The 12,256-nt window shown below is 41.4% G+C and overlaps 2 protein-coding genes across 3 annotated transcripts; both read left to right on the top strand.

The window, feature by feature from the left end:
* Positions 1 to 4,412: 4,412 nt before the first annotated feature.
* LOC109941188 (glutathione S-transferase T3-like) lies at positions 4,413 to 5,241 on the top strand. The gene is made up of 2 exons (XM_020541709.1): positions 4,413 to 4,889; positions 4,954 to 5,241. Exons 1-2 carry the CDS (start codon positions 4,413 to 4,415, stop codon positions 5,239 to 5,241), a joined length of 765 nt encoding a protein of 254 aa, XP_020397298.1.
* A 3,244-nt stretch (positions 5,242 to 8,485) lies between these two features.
* Positions 8,486 to 11,386, top strand: LOC103633085 (uncharacterized). Of its 2 annotated transcripts, none has more exons than XM_008654764.4 (5): positions 8,486 to 8,777; positions 8,964 to 9,133; positions 10,134 to 10,209; positions 10,871 to 10,946; positions 11,029 to 11,386. In XM_008654764.4, exons 1-5 carry the CDS (start codon positions 8,609 to 8,611, stop codon positions 11,144 to 11,146), a joined length of 609 nt encoding a protein of 202 aa, XP_008652986.1. In that variant the 5' UTR covers positions 8,486 to 8,608; the 3' UTR covers positions 11,147 to 11,386. The 2 variants fall into 2 exon arrangements, with proteins under 2 accessions (XP_008652986.1, XP_008652987.1); XM_008654765.4 differs by having other exon boundaries at positions 8,510 to 8,777; positions 10,874 to 10,946.
* The last annotated feature ends 870 nt before the right edge of the window (positions 11,387 to 12,256 follow it).

The raw sequence follows: 12,256 nt of genomic DNA on the forward strand, positions 1-12,256 counted from the left end.
TTCGTATGACTGGAATATGGGTCTGGCTGGTCTTAGGTGGACTGGACAGCATGATGGATGAGTAGTTGAAATTCGGGGTGATCGGATGATCGATGAATAGTAACAATGAATAGTGACGATGAAGAAGTTATCATAGATATCATCGATGAATAGTAACGGCAATGAATAGTGTCGGTGAATAGTAATGATGATGAATAGTAACAATGAATAGTGACGTTGAATAGTCATATGAACGAACGATAAACGATGAATAGTGACTATGAACGAACGATGAATAGGAACTATGAACGGACGAACGATCGAATGATCGAACGAACGAACGATCGAAATTTTGGCAGCATAACGGCAGGACAAAGATTATCTGGAAGAACGATGAGCGATGAATAGGAACTATGAACGAACGGACAAACGATCGAATGATCGGACGAACGAACGATCGGAATTTCGGCAGCATAACGGCAGGACAAAGTTTATCTGGAAGAACGCTGAATAGGGACTATGAACGTATGATGAATAGGAACTATGAACGAACAGACGAACGATCGAATGATCGGACGAACGAACGATCGGAATTTCGGCAGCATAACGACATGACAAAGATTATTTGGACGAACGAACGGATGAACGATCGAACGATCGGGCGAACGAACCATGAACGATCGGACGAACGATCGAACGATCGGACGAACGAATGAACAAACTAAGAACAGGGGGACGAACGATCGAAGAACGACCGAACGATCCTTGTGCTAGTGTGTGCTTGTGTGGGAGATGGAGTGGGCGTGTGTGGGGGGAAAGAGTTGCCATGAAATGGCTTGGGGTGGGATGAGAGGAGGCCCTTGCCCCTCTATTAATAGCCATGGTGGGGGGGGGATTAGGGGGAGGAATGAGAGGATTAGTGGGAGGATGAGAAGATTAGTGGGAGATTAGCATAGATTTGTCTTATATGAGTGTAATTAGCTTGTAGAGCTCAACGTATGACACCGGAGGCATACATATACATATGAGCATGAGGAAAGTTATGAAGAAAATATTTGTAGGGACTTGAAAAATGATTCTGAAGGTATTTCTCAGGAGGAAAATACTTGGAGATATATCGATGGAATATCTGGGTAATATTTCTGGAAAGAACTTGAAGGGGATCACTGGGGAAATATTTGTAGGATATTTGAGGAGGATTTTGGAGAGAATATAGACTACTGTATTTTATTTACTGATATCAACTCGCAAACAAACATTTTGAAATGAAATTTGAAATTCATTTTGAATTTAGAGCGAGTTTGAGAAAATTTCAAGATTTGAATTTTTGGGATGCTACATTGTAGCCATGTTGTTCGCACATGATAAGATACCGGCACTCTACCTCATTGTATTTCCATGTACAACAAGCACATATTAGTATATTACTAGGGATACAGTACCGTTGCATGCTCTGCCTAGAGCCCTTAAGTGTTCTACGGGCTATATGGTGCCCTTGCATGTCTCATCAGCTCTGTAATGTCCCATCATGTGTTTATTGTGTTGTACCTCAAACTTAGCTATTAACCCAACGATCTCTCTAGCATGGGGCCATACCTTGGTGTCATACGGTCCCTAGTGGGTTTTTGACATCTTTCAACCTTGCTAAGTCCTTATTTATCAAGGAAGGGTCCTTTAGTCCCCAAGTGCCTATACGAGGGGCCCAAGGCTTATTTCTTTAGGTGTCCCACGTCATGAGGGCCCCAAAGGCTTATACTGTTAGGTGTCCTATGGTGTGAGTGGCCCAAGGGATAGTCCTATCAGGTGCTTCAGGGCATGTGGGGCTATGAGGGCTTATCCAGTTAGATGCTCTGGAGGCTTGTATCGTTAGGTGCCCTAAACGCGAGGGACTTGGGGGGTTATCCACTAGGTGTCATGAGATGCGAGAAGCCCTAGGGCTTGTACTACCAAAAACATATTATATAAGCGAATACCTTTTAGGTCTATTTGTTTGCTTGCCTTGCCCTGACCTGACTAGATTTCTATATGTGGTCATGCTGGTGTATGTTTGGTTATAATGGTCAGGTCATCGATGTGGGGTTAGAGTCTATTTGATTGCCTAGTTTTGGTCTAGTCTATTTTGTATTTCAAAATTTATATGGCAAGATTAGTCTAGTTTGATTCGTGAAGTCGTCAAGTACATAAGCATGAAATTGGCTTAAGGATCAAATATTTTAGTTAAGAGAAGAGTTAGTTGAAAAGGTATTACAAAATTCTAGCCTGGCTACCTGGAAACGCTTAAATCTTATGTACTAATCTAGCTAGGCTAGTTGTATCACCCAAAATCCTATTTTGGTAAATTCATTTTATGATTCGAATAAATATCCTTTCAAATAAGAAGTTAAATAAAATATCTCTATATGAATTAAATTAACTTATGTAAAAGTTTTCGTTTAGGAATATTCACCACATGAGAATAAAAGTGTCTATTCATAAAGGAAATAATTTCTGTTATAAAATATGTATTTAGAAACACTCCTAAAGGTATATAAAAATAACTAATAAATCATCTAGTAACATATGCTACACCTTAGAAGATATTTTCTTCAAAAAGTTATTAGTTATGTGTATGAAACTTGCATCTAAAAGTATTTACATAAATGAATAGGATAATAAAGAATTATATATATATATATATATATATATATATATATTACGTGTTGGATCTTTATTTGTTGAGCAATCAATTTCTATTTTATTTTTGAACCCTGAATCAAATTTGAATTTGAAACAAATTAGGAAAGTGGAAATTAGAAAATAAAAACAGAAAAGAAATTGGTTACCTGCGTTTGGGCCTAAGGCTGTCTCCAACAACACCCTGTAAAGGGTCCTGTCCGCTAAATATAGAGGACTGTCAGGTCCCCTACGGCTCCAGCAAGGGACTCTATAGCGTCCTCTAAATTTTAGAGGACGTGGCAGGCACTCTAAATGTGGAGGGCTCCGGGAGTGCGCTATCCGCGCTGCTCCTCCACCAGCCGCCGCGAGGAAACTTCCGCGTCCTCCTACCCCACGCTGGCGACTGCATCTTCCGGGGCCGAACCCTCGATCCGGCGCGCTTCGCCGCCGGCATTGAGGCAGGAGGGCGAGAAGCGGCCGTGCGGAGGCGGGTCTGTCGGCGTAGAGCTCGCACCCCTTCGAACCGAGGCCTCGTGACCCACCGCAACCCAAGATCCAAGCCAGCTTCCCCCTGCTCGTCGCCGGAGAGTCGCCATCGGCAAAAGGCTTCGTCGTCCGCCGACTTCGTCGAAGGCAGCCGACAAAAGGAAGAGAAGCTCGTCGCCGCCGTCGTCTTCCTCTTCGATTCGGTCCACCGAGGCAGATCCGCAAAGAGCGAGGTACGAACTACACAAATCCTTTTTGTTTAGTACTGAATCATTACCGTATTGTATTGTTCGTATTTGGGGGCATGGATTAGGGTTTGTGGGATGTTTAGGGTTTATGATCTGGAGCATTCTAAATAATGCGCTTCAAATTCATGCATCAAAGGATTATTGTTGTGTTCGGATGCTTAAATTTTGACCGGTTTTGGGGGATCCATTTCGGGTTTGGGGGGTTGTTCGTCCCAGATGATGTGGTTCTGTCCGGATTCAAATTACTCAACATTAATTTTTTTTGCGACCATGGTAACCTAATCTGCAAATTTATAACAGGTTCACATAGATGCAATGTACATTGATTAAGGGTTCATTTCAACTGTGTACTCATAGTTTGGAATCCCTTCTATACAGTAGTTTGTATAAGATACGTAATTTGTAGTCGGTGTTCACTAATTCAACACTGTGTTTGATGTAGCCATGGATTCGGAGAACGAAAAGCTCCGTAAAGCACTGGCTACTCTGCTCAGAGTTGTTCAAAAGCGTAGTTGTGACATCGTTGATGTCGTCAAATCAGCCTTCCAGCCTTTCAACTCACCTTTGGTCGACGAATTGAACCGAGCACTAGTTGAGATTGACGACCTCGCCAAGGATCTTGAAGACGTAGCAGTGCAAACTCAGTGGGAGGTAGAAAATATGGCTAACAGTCAAGTCAAAGAACATCCACAACAAGAGGAAGCAGTAGAGGACCTTCTGATAGAAGATGGTTCAGAAGACGACCTACTGATAGACGAAGAGTCACCAATTAACTATGAAGACCTTGTGGGCTACGACGATGGTCGTGACTACTCAACCGACGACACATATCCGTACTAGTGTTCTAGGTTTAACTTAAGTAGAAGTATTGTAGCATGTTCAGGTCTATGTTCAGGTCTACTTGTCGGTTGGTATGATCATGCTTTTGGGGGATTTAAATGTTCTGGTCTATGTAAACTGAAACCGGTTCAGTTACTACAATAATTATTGTGTTTTGTTGGACTATGTTTGCCTTACTTTATACCATGTTTACATGTTCACTACATGCTCATTTATATCATGTTTGATCTGCCTTTATTGCATAGAATGGGGAGTGATTGGAACCAGGTGATGTCTCAATATGGAAGCTTCCTTAGCCAGATTGACGAGCAGCCTATCGGAACACAACATTCTGAATTTCCAGTTGATGGGCAACCCGAGGGCTCAAGAACACCAGCTGTTACTAAAAAGCCAACTCAAAGAACTAAGCTAGCAAACTTCACTGCTGAAGAGGACACAAGGGTATGCCATGCATGGCTTGCTGTTAGTTGCGATCCCATTATAAACACAGGGCAGAAACGTCAAGGATTTTGGAGTAGAATTACTGAAGCATACAACTCAAGACGAGGAACATTGCCAGAAAGGTCCACAAAATCTTTGATGAGTAGATGGGATACTATCAAAATACAGTGTTCCACTTTTGCTGGATACATGATGGCAGTCCTCCGACAGAATCCTAGTGGACTCAGTGACGCAGACAAGGTACATCTTTCATGTTAAAATTTGTTAGTATGTTCCTGTTGTAACCATTTCTTTTATGTGGCAGACATCACTGGCAGCTTCTAGGTTTGCAGCAATTGAGAAGAAGCCTTTCCACTTTTTACACTGTTGGGCCATTCTTAAGGACCAACCAAAATGGATGGACAACCACATGGGTCAACAACATCAGCAAGCCAACGCTAATCCCACACATTCTAACACTGTCGATGTGGATGCAGAAGAATCTGTACCATCAAGCTTCACATCGAAGAGGCCACTTGGTCGAGATTCTTCTAAGGAAAGGCAAAGAGGACTAAATCTGTGGACACATCTTCATCAGATTCTGAGTTCATGACACGCATGGGAGATCTTTCTTTGGAGCGTCTGTCAGTGTACAAAACAGCTGTTACAACTGAGGAAAAGAAGTTGGATTCAATGAACAGAAATGAGAGGCAGAAATTGCTCCTAGAAAAGAAGAAGTTGAACCTAGAGAAATTAAGGCTTGAAAGGCAGAAACTAAAGGAGGACAAGGAAGAGGAGATAATGATCTTAAGCATGGATTTGAGCAAATGTAACCCTCTACTCCGCAAGTACTATGAAGCCAAGCAACAAGATATACTGGCAAGGGTTACTGGGTCTACTTCATCTGGCCAGTGATGGTTCCTTACTTAATATGTTTGTTTGTCATTTATGAATGAGGCGTAGTCGGACTTGTTTCTGTGAGCTTTCAGTTACGCCACTCCCAATGCATGCAATCAACACTACCAAGCATACCAGGAAACCCACGTGACTCGCCAACTTGGAGAAGGCGTGCGATATCTTCTGCATTTGGTGCACGAAGATAATACGGAGCAAACGCGGTTTGGACGGCCGTGCAAAAGTGTTTCAATGCCTCATGAGCAGTAGATTCCCCAATGCGTACGTATTCGTCAACGGCATCAGCCGGAATACCGTAAGCAAGGATTCGAACAACAGCAACAACTTTCTATAGAGCAGAAAGACCAATCTCACCCGCACAATTTGGACGCTGAATAAAATAAGGATCCACTTGTTGCACAACATCAACAAGACGCTCAAAGACATGGCGACGCATGCGGAACCTACCATACAATTCATATGTCATAATAGGGGTCATGAAGTTATGTACATGGTAAAAAAGAATGTGTTAATTGTAAATACCTCCGACGAAATTGAGCATCCGTGTACACTGGGTTCGCTCCAAAGTAGTCCGCTCGGATTCTTGCATCGCCGCTCATGTGATCACGATGAATCCTAACACGCCCTGGAATCGAACCACCATGACGACGCTCATTGCGTGCACGTCGCCTCCTATTGACCATGTGCCTCGCCAACTGCAACTCTTCTTCTTCCTCTTCCATTTCTTCCATCAACCGCACAAGAAAATTGTTTTCTAAGTAGGGATTCATGGTTGTGGAGTTTGTAAAGGCAAGGTTGAGTGAAGTATGGAAGGCTCACTCGGTATTTATAGAGTAAGTACGCTTCGGATAGAAGCTATGCGATTGTCGTGCAAGGGAAGCTAGGCTATGGCTTCTCGAAGAAGAGTACTGGCTTACGGTGCAAGCTTGTCCATTTGAAAACATATTTTGGCAACGATATTATACTATGTGGCGCGTTATCGACAATAATTACACAACAACAAAACAAGCAATGTAATTAATATTGACAATTCGAATTTATTACTTTCAAAATTAAAAAATACAATTTTTACGTATCATTTATGTAGCGTGAAATGCTAAGAAAACAAAGAAAAATGAAAAAGAAATGGAAAATGTGAATCTGTTAACACTGTAGCTTTAGGGGACGGAATTTAGAGGACGCTGTTGGAGACGGAGAATATATAGAGGACAGAATCTTTTAGAGTGTTCTGTAAAGGACAGAGAATATTCCTTTAGGGGACGAAATTTAGGGGACGCTGCTGGAGACAGTCTAAAGCCAGTCGCCCACCATTTCCCTGCACCCCTGGCCCAACTTCGTATCAGCCCAGCAGTCCCTCTCTCACCAGCACACGGGGCCCGCTTGCCAGCTCTCCGTGCACTAGCCACGACTACACCCGTGAATACCAATAACATGATACTCGTAGTTTCAAAACCCTAAAGATTTTTTAAACCCACGATTCAAAAACTGTCTAACAAACCTTAATCCCTATATAAACCATATATCTTAGAAATCATAATTAATAGCAATGTGTTCACCACCATAAACTAATGATTACGAAGAGACATCATACCTTGGTCTTCAAAAATCATAACTAATATATACCGAATCGAAGCTTTTAAACTCAAATACAGAGATTGGAGCAGTCTCGACGCTATGGACGAAGAGGCAAACAAGTTAGAGAAATGCTAGAGCGTAGCTCTCGACTAAAGAAATGGAGATTTATAATACAGTTTAGCTCGGCGTCGTGATTTGTGGTGTTGGTGCCGAGTTAGGTGCCACGGCAAAGCCAGCTCGGCCCGCCTATGCCATGTGATACCCTGGCCCCGATGGATGGTGATATCCTGGCCCAAGACTTAATAGAATTAATAGAGTATTCATAAAAATAAGGTGCATCTTCTTTTTCGGAAGCCTGTCTCCAAAGAATCTACAAGTTAAGTGTACTTGGCTTAGAGCACTTTGGGGATTTGTGACCGGCCGAGAAGTCTTCCCCGGTGAGCATGAGTGAGGACAAAGTGCGCACAAAAGACTCGTGTTGGTCTGTGGGGACGATATATGATACTAAAGAGCTGCCACTAGTGAGTACGACGGTCTAGGATTGGACAAGGTGTTACAAATGTTATCAAAGCCAACCCTTATGGTTTCATGGACGTGTATGAGCTAGGGGTTCGGGTATATGGTGTAAAGCCCAAATTTTATATAAGGTAAAAATAATAAAATAAATAAATAAATATAATTGGTTGTTTTTGGGATTATGGAGCCTTTGGAGAATTTATTTTGGTTTTCTTTCCTTTGTGCATATTTAATTAATGGGACTATATTGGTCAATTAACAAATAAATAAATACAGAAATGTGCATTCCATTGTATTCAAATTTGTAAGGCAAGTTTAGGGTTGAAAAAAATTGAATTTAAAAATGGAAAGAGAAATAAGAAAAGAGAATGGAAAAGAATATACATTATAAAGAAAAAATATATAAATAATTATAATTCTTCATGCTAGCACTTTATTTATGCACCTGATTTCTGCGACAAATTCGAAATCAAATATCAGATTTTGAAAACAAGAAAGAAATCCAAATCAGAATAAATAAATAACTAAAAAGAAAAGTGTAACTAGTCTTTGGGCCGGATTTGCCTGACCTCGGCCCAACTTGGTAAACCGCGCGGCCCACTTAGCCGTGCTGCCCATATGTTACATAGCAGGCATTGTGGGCAGCTTGACTATACCTAATAAGGGTCTGTTTGTTTTGCTCTTAATCCATGTGGATTGGCTGGGATTAGATGGGATTCAATCCTAAATAAGTCAAAATCTTTCACAATTTTTTCCAATCTCATCCAATCCACATGGGACAGGAATAACCGAACAAGCCCTAAGTGATTGCATATGATATTTATCCTCATGTTTACTAGTGTAAGCAAGGCGCAAAGTCGCGGTCCCACGTGGCAGGCATTGTGCTTTTTTCTCGCTTCGATAGCTAATTTCGTCGTCACCCGTCAGACCGACACGGAGGTAGGAGAGGAGGGACGAGGGAGGGGAAAAGAGAGATGGTGGAGGCATCGCCGGAGTCCGGCGCCGCGGCGACCGGAGGTGCCTCTAGTACGGCGGCGGTGCGGAAGGGGAAGTCATGCAAGGGCTGCCTCTACTACTCGTCAGTGCTCAAGTCCCGCGGTTACAACCCAATCTGCGTTGGGATCCCCCGCTCCATCCCCCAAGGTCACAAACCCTAACCCGATACGCCGGAACTCTGCAATCTGTTCTGTTGATATTTACGGCCCAATCTACAAATTTATCTACTTTTGGATGCGAATTTTGTTTCTTTGAAAGTTGGAAAAAGCTTGATTTTTACGCTATGCCTGATCCTGAAGATCTCATGAGGTTATCGATGATTTGTTGTGTTAGTTCCTAACTACGTGGTGGATGAACCTAAGGAGGAGGCGACGGCGCAGGGGCATGACCTCAGGCGGTTCAGGTACGGGTGCGCGGGTTACTCCATGTTCGTGGACAACAGGGACGGCCAGGGTGGTGAGAGCGAGGGCAAGACGTTGTTGCCATATTGCAGGGGCCTCGAGGTTGGGTTTCTCTTCGTTTACAGTCTGAGAATCTCTGAACTTAGTAGCTTTTCTTTTCTTTTCGTTTTTATTTTTTTGCTAATGGCTCAATGCAGCTGCCAGCATGTGTATCTGATTTGTTTTCATTAAATTTCAGACCTAGGAAACATAGCACAGTATATATGTAGTGACTAGTGATAGTGAGTGATCGGAACATAGTACAAGGCCACGATTTTTTCTTCAAATTTTGATGTAGTAGATAGTCTTTCATACCAAAATCATGGGCTGATCGATGAGTATTTCTCTGCATCTTTCCCTTCATGCAAGATTTGTTGATATTCCGAGAAATCAGCAATCCACACATCTCATGTAGGAACAGGATTTATAGTTTTGAAAGATTTATGAGCTCTAATTCCAAAATTAACTACATGGATGCATGATAATGCTAGTGCATATACAACCCTACAAGGGAGAGACAGATTTGTTACCCTCCTAGTAGGAGGGACATTCCATTACTGTTGCCCTTATGTAACAATTTGATATTGACCTTTTTATTGAGTCTTGACCTCCTTTTGAGTTGTTTTTTTCTGCCTACCACCAGTACATCATCACGACACGAAAAAATCCTAATCTAACCCTATAATTTGATCTCACCTTTTGACTGTCTCATGCACTACAAAGAATCACTGCTTTGATTCCTAATCACCCTGATAAGGTTCTTGGCTTCTTGCATTTGGGATATTCATCAGCACATATGACTTACGTGAATCCTTGTTCAATCACACTGAATATGAATGAATGGTAATTGGTGAAGAAAAGGTTCCATATGCTTTGCTTTCAGATTATGTTCTTGAGAATGTTGTGCCCCTCGAATGCAATGAATGAACTTTCTACCTCCTAATAGTACATGTAACTTTTAGAATTCACTAATAAGCGTGTCATAATTTTTCTATTTCTTGGAGCTTCTCATATGATAAGCTTATGTGCACAGTCCTAACATGAGTGAGAAATGTCCTTGCAGTTATTGGTGGACAGCAGATTGGTCGAGAGAAAGCCATCGGCAACTGAACAAGCTCCAGCACATGTTGCAAAGGATGGTATGTGAAGTTTTCTGTTGATGTCACATCTAGTGGTTCATACTCTTCTAATTTCATCCCCGGTGCCGTGACCCTATGTTAAAGATGGAATGATTTGTTCCTGCTGAGCACATTAGGTTCGACATGGACTATACTTTGTACAAAAGTCAGTTGCAGTGTTACATCCAAATATAATATAGTACCTAGGATCATTTATTTTCATTCGACAAATGCAGTCAGGGTTTGGTTGGTGGCAACGACTAATATGCAAGCAGATACTAGGTGCAAGCACGCAAGAAGACATTTTGATTCGTTAGATCTAGATCCAACGATATGTCATATTTAGCACTTAAACCCTTCCACCACCACCTGTTATAGCTTTAAAAAAACCTAACAAACTACAATTGTATCTACCGTTGGATACAGATCTAACAGACTAAAAAGTCTGCTTGCACGCTTGCACCTAGTACCTGCTTGTATATTAGTCGCTGCCCTGGTTGCATTCCTACTATACTAGTATGCCATGTTGTAATGTTTAGTCAACATGATTTGTCGTCCAGAAGGTTTTGGTTGTACTTTTATTTCCCGGCTCTTGTTTTTCTTGCTCTTAGCGAACCGTCTCTGGTGTTGATCTTTTGTGGAGAATGAACTTATCCTGGTAGTGTCTTCATGTCTCCTTTAGCAGCAGCTACCATCCGCTCTCACCAACAAGGACAACAGAGACCTCAGAACTTGTCGAGGCAGGAATTCTTGGACAGGAAAGTTACTGTTCATATCTCTTTCTTGGTCCCCTGCTCCCACTTCGATATATTGCCTTGCTGATGTATATGGTCGGTGCAGGTTTAAGAGGAGCGCTGGACTGGTCGCTTCAGGTGTTGCGAAGAATCTAAACAAAACAGCCAATTATATCAAAGAAAATATTCAGGACATGTACACCGATCGTCGTCCACCAAAGTAGCAACCATGCCGAGTGATTGTCGTCAAGAGCTGAAGAAATCGCTTGCTACTGGAAACTTTACATCAGGACTACCTGGAAACTTTACTCCACTCTCCTCACTTGTTAAACGAAATGGAGCTTTTCTGGGATACCAACTTCCTTTTCTTTACCTGCATAATCTTGTAATTTTGCGGCTGTATATGTACATGCAAACAACTTCTTTGAAGCGAAAAATCAGATCTCGTTTGGTGTATTGATCAATAGTGTCAGCACGTCACACTGCAGTTCAAAGGGGCGAAAGAATTTTGCGGAAGACGATGGTATTTGCTCGTCGTCACTTAAGCGATATTATTTTCTTTTAAAATTTCACATTCAGAGTTGCAAATGGCAACCATCTCGCTGAAAGGTAGGAAATAAATCTTGTTCACAAGTTTCGAATTTCGAAATGAATATAGGTTACTACATTCAGAGTTGTTCATTGCTTTAGTAACTGGTTGTCTATCTGTCAGCCCACATAATGCAGCTCATAAGATGTGGAAGATTAAACTTGAGATAATAAGCTACTAGTACTTTTGTAGCTTTAGGAACATATAAGCTAGGTCTTCTGGAGACATTAAGTAAAGTAAGCTTATAAATTGGGGTGTTTGTTGAGTAAACGGTTGACTATAAATAAAGTTTATTTAAGGTAGCCAAACAGGCAGTACATGCACTCTTACTCATTATTACCAAGTATTACGAGATACTCCCTCCGGTTTTCTATTAGTTGTCGTTTAGGACAACGATACGGTCTCCAAAATATAACTTTGACCAATATTTTTTGTTAAAATACAAATTAACTCTTAATACATTTATACTTTTATAAAAATACTTTTTATGACAAATTGGTGCATATAAATATTAGGTTCCAAAACTAAATAACAAAATAGTTATTTGTAGTCAAAATTTTATAAGTTTGACTCGAACTTTATCCAAAACGACAACTAATAGAAAATCGGAGGGAGTATGGGTGTCTGGTGTCATGTAAAAATAGAAAAACTCAGCCAGGCAAGTCCATGGGTTCCTTTTAGGGTATGTTCAGATTAATCACTAATTATTAGAGCTGTGGTTGAATAAAGTTTAGACTGGTACCTT

The sequence above is a fragment of the Zea mays genome, chromosome 7 (genome assembly GCF_902167145.1).
Source record: "Zea mays cultivar B73 chromosome 7, Zm-B73-REFERENCE-NAM-5.0, whole genome shotgun sequence".
NCBI lineage: Eukaryota > Viridiplantae > Streptophyta > Magnoliopsida > Poales > Poaceae > Zea > Zea mays.